This window comes from Oncorhynchus keta, chromosome 14 (genome assembly GCF_023373465.1).
Source record: "Oncorhynchus keta strain PuntledgeMale-10-30-2019 chromosome 14, Oket_V2, whole genome shotgun sequence".
NCBI lineage: Eukaryota > Metazoa > Chordata > Actinopteri > Salmoniformes > Salmonidae > Oncorhynchus > Oncorhynchus keta.
The window spans coordinates 5,048,185-5,074,540 of NC_068434.1; the positions used below are offsets into that span (position 1 = coordinate 5,048,185).

The 26,356-nt window shown below is 40.4% G+C and overlaps 1 protein-coding gene across 1 annotated transcript in view; it reads right to left on the reverse strand.

Annotated features, from left to right (window-relative positions):
- cspg4ba (chondroitin sulfate proteoglycan 4ba) overlaps positions 1–26,356 on the reverse strand; it is a 78,244-nt gene that overhangs the window by 31,664 nt on the left and 20,224 nt on the right. Inside the window, exons 3-9 of the mRNA XM_052460848.1 lie at positions 13,652–16,698; positions 13,061–13,230; positions 5,620–6,008; positions 4,001–4,192; positions 3,244–3,342; positions 2,889–3,071; positions 2,276–2,452 (exon numbers count right to left, since the gene is read on the reverse strand). Coding sequence (XP_052316808.1) covers positions 2,276–2,452; positions 2,889–3,071; positions 3,244–3,342; positions 4,001–4,192; positions 5,620–6,008; positions 13,061–13,230; positions 13,652–16,698 — 4,257 coding nt within the window. The remainder of the gene's footprint in view (positions 1–2,275; positions 2,453–2,888; positions 3,072–3,243; positions 3,343–4,000; positions 4,193–5,619; positions 6,009–13,060; positions 13,231–13,651; positions 16,699–26,356) is intronic.

The following is a 26,356-nucleotide window of genomic DNA, read 5'->3' on the forward strand; positions in this document are numbered from 1 at the left end:
TAGTTGCACTACGTTAGACCAGAGCCCTATTCCCTATATAGTGGTACTACTTTAGACCAGAGCCCTATTCCCTATATAGTGGCACTACTTTAGACCAGAGCCCTATTCCCTATATAGTGGCACTACTTTAGACCAGAGCCCTATTCCCTATATAGTGGTACTACTTTAGACCAGAGCCCTATTCCCTATATAGTGGCACTACTCTAGACCAGAGCCCTATTCCCTATATAGTGCACTACGTTAGACCAGAGCCCTATTCCCTATATAGTGGTACTACTTTAGACCAGAGCCCTATTCCCTATATAGTGGTACTACTTTAGACCAGAGCCCTATTCCCTATATAGTGGTACTACTTTAGACCAGAGCCCTATTCCCTATATAGTGGTACTACTCTAGACCAGAGCCCTATTCCCTATATAGTGCACTACTTTAGACCAGAGTCCTATTCCCTATATAGTGGTACTACTTTAGACCAGAGTCCTAATCCCTATATAGTGCACTACTTTAGATCAGAGCCCTATTCCCTATATAGTGCACTACTTTAGACCAGAGCCCTATTCCCTATATAGTGGTACTACTTTAGACCAGAGCCCTATTCCCTATATAGTGGCACTACTTTAGACCAGAGCCCTATATAGTGCACTACTTTAGACCAGAGCCCTATTCCCTATATAGTGGTACTACTATAGACCAGAGCCCTATTCCCTATATAGTGGTACTACTTTAGACCAGGTCCCTATTCCCTATATAGTACACTACTTTAGACCAGAGCCCTATTCCCTATATAGTGGTACTACTCTAGACCAGAGCCCTATTCCCTATATAGTGCACTACTTTAGACCAGAGCCCTATATAGTGCACTACTTTAGACCAGAGCCCTATTCCCTATATAGTGGTACTACTATAGACCAGAGCCCTATTCCCTATATAGTGGTACTACTATAGACCAGAGCCCTATTCCCTATATAGTACACTACTATAGACCAGAGCCCTATTCCCTATATAGTGGTACTACTATAGACCAGAGCCCTATTCCCTATATAGTAGTACTACTATAGACCAGAGCCCTATTCCCTATATAGTAGTACTACTTTAGACCAGAGTCCTATTCCCTATATAGTTGCACTACTTTAGACCAGAGCCCTATTCCATATATAGTGGTACTACTATAGACCAGAGCCCTATTCCCTATATAGTGGTACTACTATAGACCAGAGCCCTATTCCCTATATAGTACACTACTATAGACCAGAGCCCTATTCCCTATATAGTGGTGGTACTACTATAGACCAGAGCCCTATTCCCTATATAGTGGTACTACTATAGACCAGAGCCCTATTCCCTATATAGTAGTACTACTATAGACCAGAGCCCTATTCCCTATATAGTAGTACTACTTTAGACCAGAGTCCTATTCCCTATATAGTTGCACTACTATAGACCAGAGCCCTATTCCCTATATAGTGCACTACTTTAGACCAGAGCCCTATTCCATATATAGTGGTACTACTTTAGACCAGAGCCCTATTCCCTATATAGTGGTACTACTTTAGACCAGAGTCCTATTCCCTATATAGTGCACTAGTTTAGACCAGAGCCCTATTCCCTATATAGTGGTACTACTTTAGACCAGAGTCCTATTCCCTATATAGTAGTACTACTTTAGACCAGAGCCCTATTCCCTATTCACTACTATCCTATTCCCTATATGTGGTACTACTTTAGACCAGAGGCCTATTCCCTATATAGTGCACTACTTTAGACCAGAGCCCTATTCCCTATATAGTGGTACTACTTTAGACCAGAGCCCTATTCCCTATATAGTGCACTACTTTAGACCAGAGTCCTATTCCCTATATAGTGCACTACTTTAGACCAGAGCCCTATTCCCTATATAGTGGTACTACTTTAGACCAGAGTCCATTCCCTATATAGTTGTACTACTATAGACCAGAGCCCTATTCCCTATATAGTGGTACTACTTTAGACCAGAGTCCTATTCCCTATATAGTGCACTACTTTAGACCAGAGCCCTATTCCCTATATAGTGCACTAGTTTAGACCAGAGCCCTATTCCCTATATAGTGCACTACTTTAGACATACGACTCTGGTCAAAAGTATAGTGCCATTTGGGACACAGGAAGGGTCGACTAAATATATCTCACCCCGAGGCCCTGTCGGTCAGTGATGACTAGAGGACTCACCCTGTTGGTTAGTGATGACTAGAGGACTCACCCTGAGGACCCTGTTGGCGGTGATGATTGGAGGACTCACCCTGAGGACCCTGTTGGCGGTGATGACTGGATGCTGGTCGTTGACGGCTGTGACCTGGATGTACACGGTACAGGGAGAGCTCTGTTTCCTGAGTCCTGTGTCGTTGGCCACCACAGTGAAGTTGTCTTCTAAGGTCTCACTGCTGTCATGTATGTAGTAGATTAACTCCTGCTCCACCTAGAGGAGGGCATGAAGGTCAAAATGGAGTCAAACTTTGATTTGAAATGTTACTTTAATGTAAGGTGTCTTTTGAGTGTCTATAAAATAATCATGGAGGTGAAGAAGTTAGAGGTAACATTTGACTTAAGTCATACAGGGTATAATGCATTATGACGTTGCCATAATGCATTATAAGACTTGTTACAAGTGTCTATGAACTGCTTATAATGTGGTATTAGATCATCTCGAGTAATCAATCTAAACCAAGGATCCTGAGGAACTTATATAGTATAGTTTTAGGTTGTGTAGAAATGTATATTCTTGTCTGATATCATCCGCATAAAAAAAACCTATCAAAATATGAAAAAAAATATTTGTAGAATTACATATACAGTATTTTAATGTATCCTACTTCAACATGACAAAAAAAAAAGAGAGAATAACAGAGTCTTACCTGGCGTCTGGTGAAAGACAGCACAGGGACACCGGGGTAACGTGAATGTTCAATATAGCCGTTCTGCGACGGCTCAGTCAAACTGTATAGGAAGTTGAGGCCAGAGAAGTGTCGGTTGGTGACCCTGAGCACTTCCTGTGTCAAGGCCTTGGCCCCGCCCTCTCTCAGGGTGAAATTGGACACCTGTAGTGGTAGAAGTAATAGCATTTATTGGAAGCCCGCAGTCATAGATGAATTATACACTAATTTACAAACGTACATAAAAATGTATGATAGCACAATAATCCTACAACAACAAAACAATACAATAATTATACAGCAAAACAATAATTCTACAATAACAAAACAAGAATACCTGGAGAGGGATGAGGCGGGGGATTATGTCCACGGATATCCTGATACTGTTGACCTCTGTGACACCGTTAGAGACGTCCAATAGGAATGTGTCGTTGACCTAAACAGGAAGAAGAGAGTTTTACATTGACCTTTAAGTCATTTAACAGTCCTTTAAAATTCCAGTCAATTCAATAAATACACCGAAATTACAATTACAATTACAACCCTGCAAAGACCAGTGCAGTGGCCTGGGGTGGTCTGGTCTAGTCTAATGGATAGTACCCTCACCCTTCTGAGACACACCGCTCTCCCTACTTCCCTGCCTCTTTTTCACTCTCTATCCATTCAACTTAAAGTACAGTAGAGGGGGTTAGTAGTAAGAAAAGACAAGTGTGCCCTTGTTAGTGGAAGAAAGGCAAGTCCAACCGCCCTGCCAGGGTCTGTCTGTCTTGGTTCCAGGGTCTGTCTGTCTTGGTAGTAGAAGGCCAGGGTCTGTCTGTCTTGTTAGTAGTAGAACTGGCTAGGGTCTGTCTGTCTTGGTTCCAGGGTCTGTCTGTCTTGGTTCCGGGGTCTGTCTGTCTGTCTGTCTTGGTAGTAGAAGACCTGGCCAGGGTCTGTCTGTCTTGGTTCCAGGGTCTGTCTGTCTTGGTTCCAGGGTCTGTCTGCATGTCAGCCCTCACCCTTCTGACACACATTGTCTTCTTTACTTTCCTGTCTTTCTGTCTCTAAACATTCAAGCTAAAATACAGAAGAACAAAAAGTAAAGTCCAGTAGACCTGTCTGGGGGTCGTCTGCTGATACTGGACGTTGTCAGCGTTTATGTCTTCCTGGGAGAAGGTTTGGACGGGGGTCTGTTCAGTTCCAACATACTGGTCCTCAGCCTCCACGAAGCGCCGCAGGAACCCGTGTAGCGGAGCCACCTTCACTGTAAATACAATCTCAGATGGCAGGTTGTCCTCGTGGGTCACCTGGAACAGGCAAGAGAGACAGACAGAGGTTGGAGGCTAGACACAGTGGACAGAGGCTATATACTGTCAAGTGTGCCCGTGTCCCAAATGGCACCCTAGTCCCTAATATAGTGCACTACTTTTGACCGAGGCCCCCATAGGGAATAGGGTGCCTTTTGGGATACAACATCTGAGATGTTTGGGGTCTAAAGAGGTTAGTTGACGTTTGGTGTATCACCTGGCATCGTGTTTGCCGTGTTACTTGACTGAAACTCAGGAGTTAGAATAAATACTGTACCGGAATCCTGAAGGACTTGAACCAATACTGACATATATGCAGATAGCATGACAAAACTGTGTAGAAATATTGCTAAACAAAACACAAATATATTCTAATCTAATATTCTAATCTTCAATCACTAACACATTCCCAACCCAGTTACTCATTCAATCATGAATTCATTAATTCACCCATCCATTCATCCATCCATCAATCATTCATCCATCCATCTATCCATACATCCATCCAATCATTCATTCATCCATCTATCCATACATCCATCCAATCATTCATTCATCCATCTATCCATACATCCATCCAATCATTCATCCATCCAATCATTCATTCATCCATCCATCCATCCTTCCATCCATCCACCCATCCAATCGTTCATCCATCCATCCATCCAATTCATCCATCCATCCAATCATCCATCCAATCACTCATCCATACATCCATCCAATCATCCATCCATCCAGTCATTCATACATACATCCATCCAATAATTCATCCAATCACTCATTCATCCATACATCCATCCAATCATTCATCCATTCATCCCCAACCCATAATCAACATCCACATACCTCCAGTCATTCATTCATACATATCCAACATCATCGATCCATCCAATCATTCATCATTCATCCATTCATCCCCAACCCATACAACATACATACCTCCAGTCATTCATTCATACATACATCGATCCATCCAATCATTCATCCATTCATCCCCAACCCATACAAATCATACATACCATCCAGTCATTCATTCCATACATACCATCGAATCCATTCATCAATCAATCATTCATCCATTCATCCCATCCAACCCATACAACCATTCAATCATCCATCCAGTCATTCATCCATTCATCCCCAACCCATACAACATACATCCATCCAATCATTCATCCATTCATCCCCAACCCATACAACATACATACATTCTCCAGTCATTCATTCATACATACAATCATTCATCCATTCATCCCCAACCCATACAACATACATACCTCCAGATCCATACAATCATTCATCCATTCATCCCCAACCCATACAACATACAGTCACCTCCAGTCATTCATCCATTCATCCCCAACCCATACAACATACATACCTCCAGTCATTCATCCATTCATCCCCAACCCATACAACATACATACCTCCAGTCTACTCCCGTCAATCTTCACAGGTTTGCTCTCCTCCACCAGTAAGGTGTTGTTGTGCTGGAGGATAGGGGGCCTCTGATGGCTCTCCAGGTAAGCCTTAACGTTGATTCTGGCATTCAGGACGTGACCTTTAACCTTAACCGTGACACTGAACCAATCCGCCAGGTTCTTGCTGTCATCATGGCGATACGAGACGAGGCCCTTCTTCAGGTCGTGCTGTGTAAACTCCACTGAGATGTTTCCGTGGCGATACAGCCAGCCGTTCTTAGGAGGCTCGGACACCTTGTAGGTGACTTCGCTGTCATCACGGACATTGAGGTTCGTGAAGACGCTGAAGTTACCGGTGGTTACGGTCACTTCCTTTCCCTTCTGGACCAACAGACCTGTGAATGGATTAATTAATTAATTAATTAATGGATGAATCAATGAATAAATGGATGGATGAGTGAATACATGGATGAATTAACAAATAAATTAATGAAGAAAAAAAAAGAGTTGCCACAGCCATCTCGTTACAACGACACACAGAAACAATAATTGAGGATGACAAAAAATTAATCGTAGCGGGGGGGGGGAACACAATAACATCAACAGACATTTTCACAGTGGTCTTTGTTCACACAAGGGCAAAATAATGGGCAGCTTTAAGCAAGACTGACTACACTCCAAAGGCATTTTACATAATGATTCAATTGACTCGTCGCTAAGCCCCGCTGTAGAATTTTAGGCAACCAATCGCAACGCTCCAATGGATAGCAACCGTTGTCGGGTCCGACATCTCAGACAACAAAACAAAAAGACAGTGAGGGTTATGACAACAACAGAGTTTTAATCTCATGAAAGACAGTGAGGGTTATGACAACAACAGAGTTTTAATCTCATGAAAGACAGTGAGGGTTATGACAACAAACAGAGTTTTAATCTCATGAAAGACAGTGAGGGTTATGGCAACAACAGAGTTTTAATCTCATGAAAGACAGTGAGGGTTATGACAACAACAGAGTTTTAATCTCATGAAAGACAGTGAGGGTTATGACAACAACAGAGTTTTAATCTCATGAAAGACAGTGAGGGTTATGACAACAACAGAGTTTTAATCTCATGAAAGACAGTGAGGGTTATGGCAACAACAGAGTTTTAATCTCATGAAAGACAGTGAGGGTTATGACAACAACAGAGTTTTAATCTCATGAAAGACAGTGAGGGTTATGACAACAACAGAGTTTTAATCTCATGAAAGACAGTGAGGGTTATGACAACAACAGAGTTTTAATCTCATGAAAGACAGTGAGGGTTATGACAACAACAGAGTTGTGGTCCTTCTGTAGCTCAGTTGGTAGAGCATGGCGCTTGTAACGCCAGGGTAGTGGGTTCGATCCCCGGGACCACCCATACGTAGAATGTATGCACACATGACTGTAAGTCGCTTTGGATAAAAGCGTCTGATAAATGGCATATATATTTTAATCTCATGAAAGACAGTGAGGGTTATGACAACAACAGAGTTTTAATCTCATGAAAGACAGTGAGGGTTATGACAACAACAGAGTTTTAATTTAATCTCATGAAAGACAGTGAGGGTTATGACAACAACAGAGTTTTAATCTCATGAAAGACAGTGAGGGTTATGACAACAACAGAGTTTTAATCTCATTAAAGACAGTGAGGGTTATGACAACAACAGAGTTTTAATCTCATTAAAGACAGTGAGGGTTATGACAACAACAGAGTTTTAATCTCATTAAAGACAGTGAGGGTTATGACAACAACAGAGTTTTAATCTCATGAAAGACAGTGAGGGTTATGACAACAACAGAGTTTTAATCTCATGAAAGACAGTGAGGGTTATGACAACAACAGAGTTTTAATCTCATGAAAGAATGTGAGGGTTATGACAACAACAGAGTTTTCTAGCTAGCCACATAATATAACAGTTTTTTCTCAAAATGTATGTTAGCTAGTTAAATTAGCTATGTTATGAATACAACTCCCCATCTAATGTCGACATCAGGATACGAATTGAGACCACTAGTTAGCTCCAAAAAGGGTTATAGAATTGACTAGTTAGCTCCAAAAAGGGTTATAGAATTGACTAGTTAGCTCCAAAAAGGGTTATAGAATTGACTAGTTAGCTCCAAAAGGGTTATAGAATTGACTAGTTAGCTCCAAAAAGGGTTATAGAATTGACTAGTTAGCTCCAAAAAGGGTTATAGAATTGACTAGTTAGCTCCAAAAAGGGTTATAGAATTGACTAGTTAGCTCCAAAAGGGTTATAGAATTGACTAGTTAGCTCCAAAAGGGTTATAGAATTGACTAGTTAGCTCCAAAAGGGTTTATAGAATTGACTAGTTAGCTCCAAAAGGGTTATAGAATTGACTAGTTAGCTCCAAAAGGGTTATAGAATTGACTAGTTAGCTCCAAAAGGGTTATATAATTGACTAGTTCGCTCCAAAAAAGGGTTATATAATTGACTAGTTAGCTCCAAAAAGGGTTATAGAATTGACTAGTTAGCTCCAAAAGGGTTATAGAATTGACTAGTTAGCTCCAAAAGGGTTATAGAATTGACTAGTTAGCTCCAAAAGGGTTATAGAATTGACTAGTTAGCTCCAAAAAGGGTTATAGAATTGACTAGTTAGCTCCAAAAAGGGTTATAGAATTGACTAGTTAGCTCCAAAAAGGGTTATAGAATTGACTAGTTAGCTCCAAAAGGGTTATAGAATTGACTAGTTAGCTCCAAAAGGGTTATATAATTGACTAGTTAGCTCCAAAAAGGGTTATCGACTTGACTAGTTAGCTCCAAAAGGGTTATAGAATTGACTAGTTAGCTCCAAAAGGGTTATAAAATTGACTAGTTAGCTCCAAAAGGGTTATAGAATTGACTAGTTAGCTCCAAAAGGGTTATATAATTGACTAGTTAGCTCCAAAAAGGGTTATAGAATTGACTAGTTAGCTCCAAAAGGGTTATAGAATTGACTAGTTAGCTCCAAAAGGGTTCATAGAATTGACTAGTTAGCTCCAAAAGGGTTATAGAATTGACTAGTTAGCTCCAAAAGGGTTATAGAATTAACTAGTTAGCTCCAAAAAGGGTTATAGAATTGACTAGTTAGCTCCAAAAGGGTTATAGAATTGACTAGTTAGGTCCAAAAGAGGTTATGGAATTGACTAGTTAGCTCCAAAAGGGGTTATAGAATTGACTAGTTAGCTCCAAAAGGGTTATAGAATTGACTAGTTAGCTCCAAAAGGGGTTATAGAATTGACTAGTTAGCTCCAAAATGGGTTATATAATTGACTAGTTAGCTCCAAAATGGGTTATAGAATGGACTAGTTAGCTCCAAATGGGGTTATAGAATTGACTAGTTAGCTCCAAAATGGGTTATATAATTGACTAGTTAGCTCCAAAAAGGGTTATAGAATTGACTAGTTAGCTCCAAAAAGGGTTATAGAATTGACTAGTTAGCTCCAAAAGGGTTATAGAATTGACTAGTTAGCTCCAAAAGGGTTATAGAATTGACTAGTTAGCTCCAAAAGGGTTATATAATTGACTAGTTAGCTCCAAAAAGGGTTATCGACTTGACTAGTTAGCTCCAAAAAGTTATAGCTAGTTAGCTCCAAAAGGGTTATAAAATTGACTAGTTAGCTCCAAAAGGGTTATAGAATTGACTAGTTAGCTCCAAAAGGGTTATATAAATTGACTAGTTAGCTCCAAAAAGGGTTATAGAATTGACTAGTTAGCAAAAGGGTTATAGAATTGACTAGTTAGCTCCAAAAGGGTTCATATAATTGACTAGTTAGCTCCAAAAAGGGTTATAGAATTGACTAGTTAGCTCCAAAAGGGTTATAGAATTAACTAGTTAGCTCCAAAAAGGGTTATAGAATTGACTAGTTAGCTCCAAAAAGGGTTATAGAATTGACTAGTTAGGTCCAAAAGAGATTATGGAATTGACTAGTTAGCTCCAAAAGGGGTTATAGAATTGACTAGTTAGCTCCAAAAGGGTTATAGAATTGACTAGTTAGCTCCAAAAGGGGTTATAGAATTGACTAGTTAGCTCCAAAATGGGTTATATAATTGACTAGTTAGCTCCAAAATGGGTTATAGAATGGACTAGTTAGCTCCAAATGGGGTTATAGAATTGACTAGTTAGCTCCAAAATGGGTTATATAATTGACTAGTTAGCTCCAAAATGGGTTATAGAATTGACTAGTTAGCTCCAAAATGGGTTATAGAATTCACTAGTTAGTTCCAAAAAGGGTTATAGAATTCACTAGTTAGCTCCAAAAAGGGTTATAGAATTGACTAGTTAGCTCCAAAAAGGGTTATAGAATTGACTAGTTAGCTCCAAAAAGGGTTATAGAATTGACTAGTTAGCTCCAAAAAGGGTTATAGAATTGACTGGTTAGCTCCAAAAAGGGTTATAGAATTGACTAGTTAGCTCCAAAAAGGGTTATAGAATTGACTAGTTAGCTCCAAAAAGGGTTATAGAATTGACTAGTTAGCTCCAAAAAGGGTTATAGAATTGACTAGTTAGCTCCAAAAGGGTTATAGAATTGACTAGTTAGCTCCAAAAAGGGTTATAGAATTGACTAGTTAGCTCCAAAAAGGGTTATAGAATTGACTAGTTAGGTCCAAAAGAGGTTATGGAATTGACTAGTTAGCTCCAAAAGGGGTTATAGAATTGACTAGTTAGCTCCAAAAGGGTTATAGAATTGACTAGTTAGCTCCAAAAGGGGTTATAGAATTGACTAGTTAGCTCCAAAATGGGTTATATAATTGACTAGTTAGCTCCAAAAGGGTTATAGAATTGACTAGTTAGCTCCAAAAGGGTTATAGAATTGACTAGTTAGGTCCAAAAGAGGTTATGGAATTGACTAGTTAGCTCCAAAAGGGTTATAGAATTGACTAGTTAGCTCCAAAGGGGTTATAGAATTGACTAGTTAGCTCCAAAAAGGGTTATAGAATTGACTAGTTAGCTCCAAAAGGGTTATAGAATTGACTAGTTAGCTCCAAAAGGGTTATAGAATTGACTAGTTAGCTCCAAAAGGGTTATATAATTGACTAGTTAGCTCCAAAAAGGGTTATCGACTTGACTAGTTAGCTCCAAAAAGGGTTATAGAATTGACTAGTTAGCTCCAAAAGGGTTATAAAATTGACTAGTTAGCTCCAAAAGGGTTATAGAATTGACTAGTTAGCTCCAAAAGGGTTATATAATTGACTAGTTAGCTCCAAAAAGGGTTATAGAATTGACTAGTTAGCTCCAAAAGGGTTATAGAATTGACTAGTTAGCTCCAAAAGGGTTCATAGAATTGACTAGTTAGCTCCAAAAAGGGTTATAGAATTGACTAGTTAGCTCCAAAAGGGTTATAGAATTAACTAGTTAGCTCCAAAAAGGGTTATAGAATTGACTAGTTAGCTCCAAAAAGGGTTATAGAATTGACTAGTTAGCTCCAAAAGAGGTTATGGAATTGACTAGTTAGCTCCAAAAGGGGTTATAGAATTGACTAGTTAGCTCCAAAGGGTTATAGAATTGACTAGTTAGCTCCAAAAGGGGTTATAGAATTGACTAGTTAGCTCCAAAATGGGTTATATAATTGACTAGTTAGCTCCAAAATGGGTTATAGAATTGACTAGTTAGCTCCAAATGGGGTTATAGAATTGACTAGTTAGCTCCAAAATGGGTTATATAATTGACTAGTTAGCTCCAAAATGGGTTATAGAATTGACTAGTTAGCTCCAAAATGGGTTATAGAATTGACTAGTTAGCTCCAAAAGGGTTATAGAATTAACTAGTTAGCTCCAAAAAGGGTTATAGAATTGACTAGTTAGCTCCAAAAAGGGTTATAGAATTGACTAGTTAGCTCCAAAAAGGGTTATAGAATTGACTAGTTAGCTCCAAAAAGGGTTATAGAATTGACTAGTTAGCTCCAAAAGGGTTATAGAATTGACTAGTTAGCTCCAAAAAGGGTTATAGAATTGACTAGTTAGCTCCAAAAAGGGTTATAGAATTGACTAGTTAGCTCCAAAAAGGGTTATAGAATTGACTAGTTAGCTCCAAAAGGGTTATAGAATTGACTAGTTAGCTCCAAAAAGGGTTATAGAATTGACTAGTTAGCTCCAAAAAGGGTTATAGAATTGACTAGTTAGGTCCAAAAGAGGTTATGGAATTGACTAGTTAGCTCCAAAAGGGGTTATAGAATTGACTAGTTAGCTCCAAAAGGGTTATAGAATTGACTAGTTAGCTCCAAAAGGGGTTATAGAATTGACTAGTTAGCTCCAAAATGGGTTATATAATTGACTAGTTAGCTCCAAAATGGGTTATAGAATTGACTAGTTAGCTCCAAATGGGGTTATAGAATTGACTAGTTAGCTCCAAAATGGGTTATATAATTGACTAGTTAGCTCCAAAATGGGTTATATAATTGACTAGTTAGCTCCAAAATGGGTTATAGAATTCACTAGTTAGTTCCAAAAAGGGTTATAGAATTCACTAGTTAGCTCCAAAAGGGTTATAGAATTGACTAGTTAGCTCCAAAAGGGTTATAGAATTGACTAGTTAGCTCCAAAAGGGTTATAGAATTGACTAGTTAGCTCCAAAAAGGGTTATAGAATTGACTAGTTAGCTCCAAAAGGGTTATAGAATTGACTAGTTAGCTCCAAAAGGGGTTATAGAATTGACTAGTTAGCTCCAAAAGGGGTTATAGAATTGACTAGTTAGCTCCAAAAGGGGTTATAGAATTGACTAGTTAGCTCCAAAAGGGTTATAGAATTGACTAGTTAGCTCCAAAAAGGATTATAGAATTGACTAGTTAGCTCCAAAAAGGGTTATAGAATTGACTAGTTAGCTCCAAAAAGGTTTATAGAATTGACTAGTTAGCTCCAAAAGGGTTATAGAATTGACTAGTTAGCTCCAAAAAGGGGTTATAGAATTGACTTCATGCTGACAGCCATTCAGTGTCTAATTACACTATAAATTTGACCAGGTTCCCGTGAACAAATTGTAATGACAACATACCCGAGAGTGTAGTCTGTATTAATGTTCACTGTGTATTAGAAAACACAGTTTGAGATCATTGTGAGGGGATTTGGGCCAGTGGGTTGAATAGGGAATCGGGCTTCCCGGGAAAAATGTTGTCCGTGGTTGTAACAATAACCAAGTTGGGAATTATTTTTTATTTATTTTACCTTTATTTAACCAGGCAAGTCAGTTAAGAACAGATTCTTATTTTCAATGACGGCCTGGGAACAGTGGGTTAACTGCCTGTTCAGGGGCAGAATGATAGATTTGTACCTTGTCAGCTCAGGGATTTGAACTTGCAACCTTCCTTGCAACCTTCCGGTTACTAACCCAAAGCTCTAACCACTAGGCTATACTGCCGACCTAGCGAAAGGGTCAATTGGAAAATACTCTGCATATAACGTATTAAATATATACACACATACCTGTGTTGTTGCCGAGGCTCAGGAACGGGTCGTGGGCGCTGACGTCCAGCAGAGTGGAGACTAAGTGTTTCCCGTCAGACACGAAGAGCACGAAGCGTCCGGAGTTCACGCCACGATGCAGGAACAAAACTCTCTTCTCTTCCAGCTCCTTCTGGGTGAACTGGAACAGCCTGGAGGTCAGAGGTCAGGAAAGTTTAATAAAGTGTCACTCCACACAATACAAAAAAACAGTTGTATTCTGTAGTCCAGTGGTTGTAGCCCAGACGTCCCAGAAGTCACAGTAATTTGTTGTAGCCCTGCTGAGTTCTCCTGATTCATCTGTTCAAGGGCTTGATGATTAGTTGACAAGTTGAATCAGCTGTGGAATAGTTACATGGAACATCTGGGAGTCCCAGAGGAGAAATGTGAAAACCCTTGCTGTGGCCCACAACACTAACACGCCAGTTGGTCTTAAGGTACAGACATATTAAAGTGTCAAAAAACATTGTGGACCACCAATGGATAGGTTTGAGACAATATAAAAACATCCATAGACAGTCAAAATACATTATATCATTAATATGTACAAAAAAAAAAAAAAAGAGAAAGTACCTGTGAGATGTGTCGTTCACCAGAACCAGGTCTCCCATCGGGATTCCCCGTCGCGTGTAGACCAACTGCCCGTCGCTGAAGTCCGAGTCTGCGTCATGGTAACAGAGATCGTCCAGGGTTAGCAACCGCTGCCCGTCCCTCACCACGTGGAAAACTTTATCGACAACGCGCACCGGCTTTTCGTCGTTAACTAGCTGGATGGAGATGTTAAACGTTCCTTCTTTGGATCCGACTTCATCGTCCGTGACGGAGGATTTGGACTCCTGACTAGTGGAGGCTATGAATGTGAACTGGTCCTGAGTGGTCTCTGTGTCGTCGTGGATGTACATGACACGCTCCTCCAAGAGATCCTGGTTGCTGAACGTTAGGATTTTGTTGTAACTGGCGTTAGAGTTGGACAGGTTGATGCGTGCTAGCTTCCCATGTTTAGGGCTACTTGTAACGGTGTAGTACAGCTCCTTGGTGCTAAGAGTCTCTGCAAACAACTCGTCTTTTGTGATGAGTTTACTCTCTCCCTCCATGATAGATAGTTTGTCATTTCTTATAAATACGCTGTTGACGTCAGCTTTTATTGAGATCTGGAAATCGTAACTTTGTGATTGAGCGTGCTTGGAGAACACTTGGAATTTAAACGTGTCACTTGTGTCTTCGTACGGTCTGTCGACCAGTTCGTATCGTACCTTGAGATCAGTGACATTCCTTTGGCTGAAAGTTGCGTTTGTCTTCAATAACTCGTTAACAAGGAGAAGTTGTCCTTTCTTCGGCGAGGAGAGAACTCTGAAGTGAAGATCATCCTCGGATAGTGTCACAATGTCCACCGTGGCATAAAGATACTGTGAGTCCAACGTCACTTTCCGAACTTTGTTCATATCGGCCATTGCGTTCCTGACTAGGTTATAGTGTACCCACTTCACTGTGACTGGAAAGACCAGTTCAGTGTCAACTCTTCCTGCGACAGTGACCTTGCATTTGAAGTCATCAGTAGCAGTGGCAGTCTGGATTTCTTGGAAAGTGCTGAGGTACCGAAGGCGTTCTTTCTCCAGCAGCCTTTGAGAGAAGGAACCGGTGGGCTTCCATTCTCCGCTGGAGTGAAGCCTCTGAAGTTCCCCATACCGAGGTGGCCTGACGACATCATATCGGATGTCTACCACTTGATTCACGGCATTGGTCTGAACGGCCAGGTGCTTGTTACTGATCACAGCCACCTCACCTTGAATGATCTCAAGCCCGGTGTTGTTGGCGATCTTATACTCCAACCCTATGGCCATGACCCTCAGAACCACCGTGTTGCTCACCTTGTCTCCATCACTGACCCTCAGCACGATCCTGGAGTTCCTCGCCCCAGTGTGGACATAGTTCACCTTCCCTTCCTCCAGATCAGAATGGGAGAACGTGGTCACTGCAGTGTCGGGGTTATCTCCCACCTCCAGATAACCAGCATCAGGGTTCAGGTTCCCCAGGATGGAGAAGACCAGGTCGGTGTGGTTGCTGTCAATGTCTGTGGCTTTCAACACCTCTTTGGTGAGGAGTTTTCTAGAATTCTCCAACAGGACGAAAAGGTTCCCCTGGGGCAGGCTGAGCTCTGGGGCGTCATTGGTGGGGGTCACTGTGATGTTGTAGCGGTACCTTCTCGTCCCCTGCAGGTATGTGGGAACCTCCTTCCTGGAGGAAGAGAAGATAGAGAAAGTGAAAAAGTCTTCTGGGTCCTCTGATCCTCCGTGGATGTATATCACCCTGCCGTGCCACAGGTCCAGCATGCTAAAGACGTTCTCCTCTTGGTCCTGGTCCACATCCAATCGTATCTGACCGTGCACCGGCTGCTCCTGGATCCGGAACATGATCTGAGACTGGCGTACCCCGAGCTTCTTGAAGTCCAGGAGCACCTTGATGTGCTTGGACTCTAGAGACCCACGTCCGCCCTCTGAGACGACAAGGTTCCTGAGCAGCACGAAGTTGGCCCCGTACTTCTTGTCCAGCCCCCTGGCCAGAGTGAACATAGGGAATTCTGGGGTAGGGGTGACCGAAGTGGGATCGAACCGGGAGTTGGGGACAGTCGGGATAGTAGTTGAACCCATCGTGGTCGAGGGCTCCGGTTCTTTCTCCGGCTCGCAGCCCACTGATATATCTTTAGTGACTACAGCATTAGGCAGACCCATCATGACCCCATTGACTTTCATGTCCTTCAGGCAGCCCTTAAAAGAACCTCCTCGGACTCTGTTTCCCAACACAGACACCAGACCCATCTTCCTGACTTCTGAACGCGTGCTGTCATCAATGCCCCCCACAAACAGCGACCCTCTTAACTGAAGTCCCTTGGAGCGAGAGCTGATGCTAGTCTTCACCGTCTCCTTGTCCACTGTCAGCTGTAGGGTCTTGGGGGTAAAGAACATCTTCACTGAATGCCAGTTCCTGTCATTGACAAAGGTGAGGGATTTAAGTTCTGTCTTGGTGCCTCCTTTACCCACGATGGCCACCAGCAGCCCCTCTTGGATTTCAACTGCCACAAAGTCCCCTTGTCTGGCCGAGTTGTACAAGACAATCCCCTCTTTAGCCGAGGTGTGAACCACACACTCAAAGAGCGCCTCTTGCTGGCTGTGGGAGACGTTCCAGGGTGGCAGGGAGACATACGCTCTTGAACTAAAGAAACTAACAGGATCCTCCCCGCCGGCAAAGAACTGGGGACTACAGCCCAAAGAAACCTCGTAGACACTCTTGAATCCAGCGTATGGTCTCAACGACGATACCATGTTGTTCTCGTTGAAAACAGCCTGGTCCACACACCCCCTGAATCCCGTTAGGTCATTGGGTAGGTAGAGCTTGTCCAGGCCTCCAGACCCGCCGACGTACAGCCCATCCTGAATGGTAAGATCTTGCTTCTGAGACCAGTGCCCAGGCATCCGGAGGCTGGTGTGGGAGTACTGGTCCGTAGTTAGGGTGACATTATGGCGGTCGTGGAGGAGCTCAGCAGTGTGCCAGGCCAGGTCGTTTAGTTGGGTGCTGCTCTCTGATCTCAGCAACCGCTCACCAGAGCCCAGGTCCAGCTTCACCTGAACATAGGAAGGAAGAAGAGACTTATATCTCTCTATAAACTGGAGTTTTAAACTTAAACATTTACTGTCAAAAACCTAACCCGACCGTTAAGCCTAATCGTAACCAATTGGAATTATTTGCCTATACATAATCACCCATAATCATTATTTCCTAAACTTAACCAATCACATTTGTTGCCTTGAGATAGAGCTGACCTTAGGACTAAGAACAAGACTGAACACCACAACTCCACTGAGCCAGATGCACATTGTGTTTAGTCACTCTCGCTAACATTGCATAACTACATTACTATTTAGTAATATGTATATTTTATTGAGAAAAAATATCCCTTTTCATTTAGTCTCTATTCATTCTTAGCATTTAAATAAGAACATATTCAATTTTACTGTATATCCCATCAGAGACATTCTCAGCATCAGCTGGATATAGGGAATAACCACCCGGACCACGTGTTATCCTCGTGTGATCATGAATGCATTTCCTGTTTATAATGTCACCTGCAGTTAAAACAGAGGCTTTGTTTCTGTCTGCAAGCAGGAAGACCCCTATTATCTTTGTCCCTGTCTCTGTGCCAAATGGCACCCTATTCCCTATTTAGTGCACTACTTTGGATCAGGCCCTATAGTAGTGCACTACTTTTGACCAGGGCCTATAGTAGTGCACTACTTTGGACCAGGTCCCTTAGGGCACCACTATATAGGGAATAGGGTCCCATTTGGGCCGCCGTCTGCGTCTCTATGGAGCTCTGCATCGGGAGGAAATGGCCTGTCAAGGCTTGCTACTGCGTCCCAGCTATTCAAGCAGGGTTTCAAGACAACACAACAGCAATGCTAATCTCTAAAACGGATTCATTCGGAAAGAGACCTCAAGCCTGAGAACAAGTCGAAAGAGGAAAAAGAAGAAAAAAACGTTTGTGATTTTGTTGTCCTAATTTGGTTTATGGATGAGCAGTTTGCATCCAGTTTTCCTGCTCCACAGAACACACAACACACACACACACAACACACACACACACAACACACACACAACACACAACACACAGAACACACAACACACACACAACACACACACAACACACACACAACACAACACACACACAACACAACACACACACAACACACACACAACACAACACACACGCAACACACACACAACACACACACAACACAACACACACACAACACACAACACACAGAACACACAACACACACACAACACACACACAACACACACACAACACACACACACACAACACAACACACAACACACAACACAACACACACACAACACAACACACACACAACACACACACAACACACACACACAACACACACAACACACACACACACACACACAACACACACACAACACACACAACACACACACAACACACACACACACACACACACAACACACAACACACACAACACACAACACACACACAACACACACACAACACAACACACAACACAACACACACACAACACAACCCACACACAACACACACACACACACAACACACACACACACACACACAACACACACACACAACACACAACACACACAACACACACACAACACAACACAACACACACACAACACACACACAACACACACACACACAACACACACACACACACAACACACAACACACAAAACACACACACAACACAACACACACACAACACACACACAACACAACACACACACAACACAACACACACACAACACACACACAACACACACACAACACACACACAACACAACACACACACAACACAACACACACACAACACACACACAACACACACACAACACACACACAACACAACACACACTCAACAGAAAATCCATGCAGTGCAATTGTCAGCTCATCTTCAAATTTCACTCCCACACACGAAAAGAAAAGTGTAGCCCGGGGACAATTTTTCCCCAGATTTCTCACGGGTGACGTTTCTTTCTGTTGAACACGTCTGACTGCGTCACAAACATATCTATCTGTCACTTTGCTTGTTTTTTTTTATTTCTAGTTTTTAGTGAGAAGCTTAAGTTTAACCCGACATCTTCAAGCAACAAATGTATTTCCTTATTACAGCTCTGTCAGCACAGCTCACGCTCTCTCCTGGCCCAGAAATAGTGAGGCCAGACCACCATGCTTGCAACATAAACCCTTGTAACCTACAACCCAAGCTAAGACTTTCGAGGTGGGCTCTATTTTAAACCATAACAGAGATTGCAGACAGTAACGGAAACCAGAAACTGTGTTCCTCTGTTTCTTATTGAACAAATTGCAAAGCAAAAAAATTATAATTTCTGTTTTAATATTGCCATTTAGCTGAGCTTTTATCCAAAGCGAATATAAAGTCATGTAATACATTCTAACCCGGGAATCGAACCCACTACCCTGAACCAGTTATATACCAACTGAGCCATAGAAGGACCACTACCCTAAATATAAACCATGCTCTATAAACCAGTAATATAAACCAGAAATATAAACCAGTAATATAAACCAGTAATATAAACCAGTAATATAAACCAGTAATATAAACCAGAAATATAAACCAGTAATACAAACCAGAAATACAAACCAGAAATATAAACCAGAAATATAAACCAGTAATATAAACCAGTAATATAAACCAGTAATATAAACCAGAAATATAAACCAGTAATATAAACCAGTAATATAAACCAGTAATACAAACCAGAAATATAAACCAGTAATATAAACCAGTAATATAAACCAGTAATATAAACCAGAAATATAAACCAGTAATATAAACCAGTAATATAAACCAGAAATATAAACCAGTAATATAAACCAGAAATATAAACCAGTAATATAAACCAGTAATATAAACCAGTAATATAAACCAGTAATATAAACCAGTAATATAAACCAGAAATATAAACCAGTAATACAAACCAGAAATACAAACCAGAAATATAAACCAGTAATATAAACCAGTAATATAAACCAGTAATAAAAACCAGAAATATAAACCAGTTATATAAACCAGTAATATAAACCAGTAATATAAACCAGTAATACAAACCAGAAATATAAACCAGTAATATAAACCAGTAATACAAACCAGAAATATAAACCAGTTATATAAACCAGTAATACAAACCAGTAATACAAACAAGAAATATAAACCAGTAATATAAACCAGTAATATAAACCAGTAATATAAACCAGTAATACAAACCAGAAATATAAACCAGTTATATAAACCAGTAATATAAACCAGTAATATAAACCAGTAATACAAACCAGAAATATAAACCAGTAATATAAACCAGTAATACAAACCAGTAATACAAACCAGTTATATAAACCAGTAATACAAACCAGTAATATAAACCAGTTATATAAACCAGTAATATAAACCAGTAATATAAACCAGTAATACAAACCAGTAATACAAACCAGAAATATAAACCAGTAATATAAACCAGTAATACAAACCAGAAATATAAACCAGTTATATAAACCAGTAATATAAACCAGTAATATAAACCAGTAATACAAACCAGTAATATAAACCAGTAATATAAACCAGAAATATAAACCAGTAATACAAACCAGAAATACAAACCAGAAATATAAACCAGAAATATAAACCAGTAATATAAACCAGTAATACAAACCAGAAATATAAACCAGAAATATAAACCAGTAATATAAACCAGTAATACAAACCAGAAATATAAACCAGTAATACAAACCAGAAATATAAACCAGTAATATAAACCAGTAATATAAACCAGTAATACAAACCAGAAATATAAACCAGAAATATAAACCAGTAATATAAACCAGTAATACAAACCAGAAATATAAACCAGTAATATAAACCAGTAATATAAACCAGTAATACAAACCAGAAATATAAACCAGTTATATAAACCAGTAATATAAACCAGAAATATAAACCAGAAATATAAACCAGTAATATAAACCAGTAATATAAACCAGAAATATAAACCAGTAATACAAACCAGAAATATAAACCAGAAATATAAACCAGTAATATAAACCAGTAATACAAACCAGAAATATAAACCAGAAATATAAACCAGTAATATAAACCAGTAATACAAACCAGAAATATAAACCAGTAATACAAACCAGAAATATAAACCAGTAATACAAACCAGAAATATAAACCAGAAATATAAACCAGTAATATAAACCAGTAATACAAACCAGAAATATAAACCAGTAATACAAACCAGAAATATAAACCAGAAATATAAACCAGTAATACAAACCAGAAATACAAACCAGAAATATATACCAGAAATATAAACCAGTAATATAAACCAGTAATACAAACCAGAAATATAAACCAGAAATATAAACCAGTAATATAAACCAGTAATACAAACCAGAAATATAAACCAGTAATATAAACCAGTTATATAAACCAGTAATATAAACCAGAAATATAAACCAGTAATATAAACCAGTAATATAAACCAGTAATATAAACCAGTAATATAAACCAGTGGGCAAACCAGTAATATAAACCAGTATTAAACCAGTAATATAAACCAGAAATATAAACCAGTAATACAAACCAGAAATACAAACCAGAAATATAAACCTCTATAAACCAGTAATATAAACCAGTAATACAAACCAGAAATATAAACCAGAAATATAAACCAGTAATAAAACCAGTAATATAAACCAGTAATACAAACTGTGAAATATAAACCAGTAATATAAACCAGTAATATAAACCAGTAATATAAACCAGTAATATAAACCAGAAATATAATCCAGTAATACAAACCAGAAATATAAACCAGTAATATAAACCAGTAATATAAACCAGAAATATAAACCAAATACAAACCAGGACAGCGGATAAACCAGTAATACAAAGGAGAAATAAACCCCACCTAAAATACCAGTAATATAAACCAGTAATACAAACCAGAAATATAAACCAGTAATATAAACCACTAATACAAATGTAAATAAACCAGTTCAAACCAGAAATATAAACCATTCCAATATAAACAGTTTGGAAACCAGAAATATAAACCATATCTATTTACATAATATTCAACCCCTGAGGCAAAACTAAATTGTAGAAGTTCATTAATAGGCGTATTTCAACTGTTGCAGTTTTAGACATTTTGGAAAATGAAATACAGACATATCTCATTTACATAATTATTACAGCTGTGAGTGTTTCTGGGAAGTCTCATTTGAGTGATTACAGCTGTGAGTCTTTCTGGGTAAGTCTCTAAGAGTGATTACAGCTGTGAGTATTTCTGGGTAAGTCTCTAAGAGTGATTACAGCTGTGAGTGTTTCTGGGTAAGTCTCTAAGAGTGATTACAGCTGTGAGTGTTTCTGGGTAAGTCTCTAAGAGCTTTCCACACCTGGATTGTGCAACATTTGCCAATTATTATTTTCTAAATTCTTCAAGCTCTGTCAAATTGGTTGTTGATCATTACTAGACAACCATTTTCAGGTCTTGTTAAAGATTTTCAAGCTGATTTAAGTCAAAACTGTAACTCGGCCATTCAGGAACAGTCACTGTCTTCTTGGTAAGCAACTCCAGTGTAGATGTGTCTTTGTGGGTTAGATTGAACCAGGTCTTTCTGTAGGATTTGCCTTGCTTTTTTACCCTGAAAACCTCTCCATTTCTTAATGATGACTAGCATACCCATAACACGATGCAGCCACCACTATGCTTGAAAATATGGAGAGTGTTACTCAGTAATGTGTTGTATTGGATTTGCATTCAGGACAAAAAGTTAATCGCTTTGTCTCACTATTACTTTAGTGTCTTGTTGCAAACAGGATGTATGTTTTGGAATAATTATCTTCTGTTCAGGGTTCCTTCTTTTCACTCTGTCAATTAGGTTAGTATTGTGTAGTAACTACAATGTTGTTGATCCATCCTCAGTTTTCTCCTATCACAGCCAATAATTAAACTATTTAACTGTTTTAAAGTCACCATTGACGTCATGGTGAAAGTGGTTTCCTTCCTCTCCGGCAACTGAGTTAGAAAGGACATCTTTGTCAGTGAAAATGTCCTTAATAACTTGCTCAAAGGGATATTCAATGTCTTCTTTAAAATAAAATAAATGACAAATGTCTCTACCAATAGGTGCCCTTCTTTACGAGGAAACCTCCGCTGTAACACAATGTGGGAAAAAGTCAAGGGGTATAAATACTTTCTAAAGGCTACTGGAATATGACTATAAATCAACAATTCCAGGATATCAGAACGATGGTGACCTGTGAATGTTTCATTTACTAATTTCATCATTTGAATGCATCTACAAATGAAATGACCTATCAATGTGCACAACTCTTAAAGTTGCAATATGTATGGGTTTTTTTGGGGGGGGGCAGACCTGACCAAATTAGCATAGAAATGTGAGTTGTAGATCTGTCATTCTCATTGAAACCAAGTCTAAGAAGCAGTAGTTCTATGTGCGGAATTTCTATGCTTCCAGTTCTTAAGTTTTGATTTTAGGTCTATTATTACTTTCGGTTTTGTACACCAGCTTCAAACAGCTGAAAATACAATAATTTTTGGTTATGGAAAATATATTTCACAGCGGTTTAGATGATACAGTGATTCTCTAAACTATACTTGCTTGTTTTGTCACATAAACTGAAATTAGGCGAAATATTTGAATTTTAGCAACCAGGAAATGGCACCTCACCTTAAATATACAGTCACTGGCACAACCTCAACAACTGTATTTCTGACAACCTCACCAACTATTTTTCCAGTTGGTCTGAGGGAGCCTCAACATATCCCCGCGCTCCCACTGTGACAAGCACCATCTGCTAGGAGACTAACTCATGCCGAGTTAACCCTGCCTGCCTGCCGGTCTGTCTGCCTGCCTCCCAGTCTGTCTGCCTGCCTGCCTCCCAGTCTGTCTGCCTGCCTGCCTCCCGGTCTGTCTGCCTGCCTGCAGGTCTGTCTGCCTGCCTCCCGTTCTGTCTGCCTGCCTGCCTCCCGGTCTGTCTGTCTGGCTTTCTGCCGGTCTATCTGCCTGCCTGCAGGTCTGTCTGCCTGCCTCCCATTCTGTTTGCCTGCCTGCCTGCTTCCCGGTCTGACTGTCTGCCTGCCTTCCTCCCGGTATGTCTGCCTGTCTGCCGGTCTCCCTCCCGCCCTGTCTGTCTGTCTGTCTGTCTGCCAGTTTGTCTCTCTGCCTACCTGTCTCCCTGCCTTCCTCCCGGTATGTCTGTCTCTCTGCATGCCTGACTGCCTGCATCTTTCACGGTCTGTCTGTCTGTCAGCCTGCCTCCCGGTCAGTCTGCCTGTCTGCCTGCCCCCCCTCTCGATCTGTCTGTTCCTCTTTCCCAGTCTGTCTGCCTGGCTGCCTCTTTCCCAGTCTGTCTGGCTGGCTGGCTGCCTCACTCTCTGGCTGTCTGCCCGCCAGTCTGCCTCGCTATCTGTCCATCTGCCTGCCTGCCTGCCTCACTCACTCTCTGTCCATCTGCCTGTCTGCCTCACTCTGTCTCTCTGTCTGTTTCCCGGTCTGTCTGCCTGCCTGCCTGCCTCACTCTCTGTCTGCCTCACTCTCTGTCGGTCTGTCTGTCCACCTCACTCTCTGTCTGCCTCACTCCCTCTCGGTCTGTATGTCTGTCCGCCTGCCTGCCTGCCTCCCTCCCGGTCTGTCTGTCTGCCGGCCTCCCTCCCGGTCTTTCTGCCTGCCTGCCTCCTGGTCTGTCTGCCTGCTGGTCTGTCTGCCGCCTTTCCTTCCAGTTCTCTGCTGCCAATGACTGGAACGAATTGCAAAAATCACTGAAGTTGGAGACTTCTATCTCCCTCACTAACTTTAAGCATCAGCTGTCAGAGCAGCTAACCGATCGCTGCAGCTGTACACAGCCCATCTGTCACTCCCTGACCGTAGAGAGCCTTTTAATGTCTCTATTTGGTTTGGTCAGGGTGTGATTTGGGGTGGGCATTCTATGTTGTGTTTTCTATGTTTGGGTGTTTCTATGTTTTGGCCGGGTATGGTTCTCAATCAGGGACAGCTGTCTATTGTTGTCTCTGATTGGGAACCATACTTAGGCAGCCCTTTCCCCTCCTTTCTGTGTGGGATGTTGTCTTAGTTTTGTTGGCTTTAAGCTTCACGGTGGTTTTTGTATGGTTTATCGTTTTTGGTCGGCATCATCCTAAATAATGAGGGAATATGTACGCTCACCACGCTGCACCTTGGTCCAGTTCTTTCAACAGCCGTGACACCATTCAACCAACTACCTACCTCATCCCCATATATATATATATATATTTTTTTTGTTGCTATTTTGCACACCAGTATTTCTACTTGCACATCCTCATCTGCACATCTATCACTCCAGTGTTAATTGCTAAATTGTAAATACTTCGCCACTATTGACCTATTTATTGTCTTACTTCTGTAAACAGTAAACATATTTTTCTATTGTGTTAATGACTGTACGTTTGTTAATTCCATGTTTATTGTGTTATTGGCTTGTTTATTGTTTACTCCACGTGTAACTCTGTGTTGTTGTTTATTGTTTACTCCATGTGTAACTCTGTGTTGTTGTTTATTGTTTACTCCATGTGTAACTCTGTGTTGTTGTTTATTGTTTACTCCATGTGTAACTCTGTGTTGTTGTTTATTGTTTACTCCATGTGTAACTCTGTGTTGTTGTTTATTGTTTACTCCATGTGTAACTCTGTGTTGTTGTATGTGTCGAATTGCCATGCTTTATCTTGGCCAGGTCGCAGTTGTAAATGAGAACTTGTTCTCAAGTGGCCTACCTGGTTAAATAAAGGTGAAATAAAATAAAACTCGGACCTGTTCACCGGATGTGCTACCTTGTCCCGGACCTGCTGTTTTCGACTCTCTCTCTCTCTCTCTCTCTCTCTCTCTCTCTCTCTCTCTCTCTCTACCGCACCTGCTGTCTCTAACTCTGAATGATCGGCTATGAAAAGCCAACTGACATTTACTCCTGAGTTGCTTCTACATCTGCATTGCTTGCTGTTTGGGGGTTTTAGGCTGGGATTCTGTACAGTACTTTGAGACATCTGCCGATGTAAAAAGGGCTTTATCAATACATTTGATTAATTGGTTGATTTATCATCAGGGTTTTAAACTGCCCTAGTGGCACCAGGAAATCCAAATGCATTTTGTTTCCAAAAATGTGGAGAGTGAAAACTAATAGTTTGGAGGAGGAGGAATCTTAAGATTTAACCGTGAACGAGTTAGGTATCTCATGTTCTTATATTTTAAAATGTTTTTTTTATAGTAAGTCGAAAGCTTGTGTATTAGAGCATCATAAACATCATCTGTGATAAAACGAAGGGCACTATGGTAGACGGCATCTTAAGGTTTAAGAGTAGCTGAATCCCGATAGATGATGTCACTGTAGTCGAGAACTGGCAGGAAAGTGGATTGAACTACTGCAGTTCAGGGAGAGACGTGATCCATTTCTATAAATTAAGCCTCGTTTAAATTTCAGCTTCTTAAAACCTCTACTTGATCAAGTCCCTAAACCGGGACAGTTGTTGCTCAATATGCGATAATGTGACTAAAATGACATTGTAAACAATAGCCAACTTTCCCGGGATATCGACATGTCTTATATTGGCAGAAAGCTTAAATTATTATTAATCTAAACACCGTGTCACATT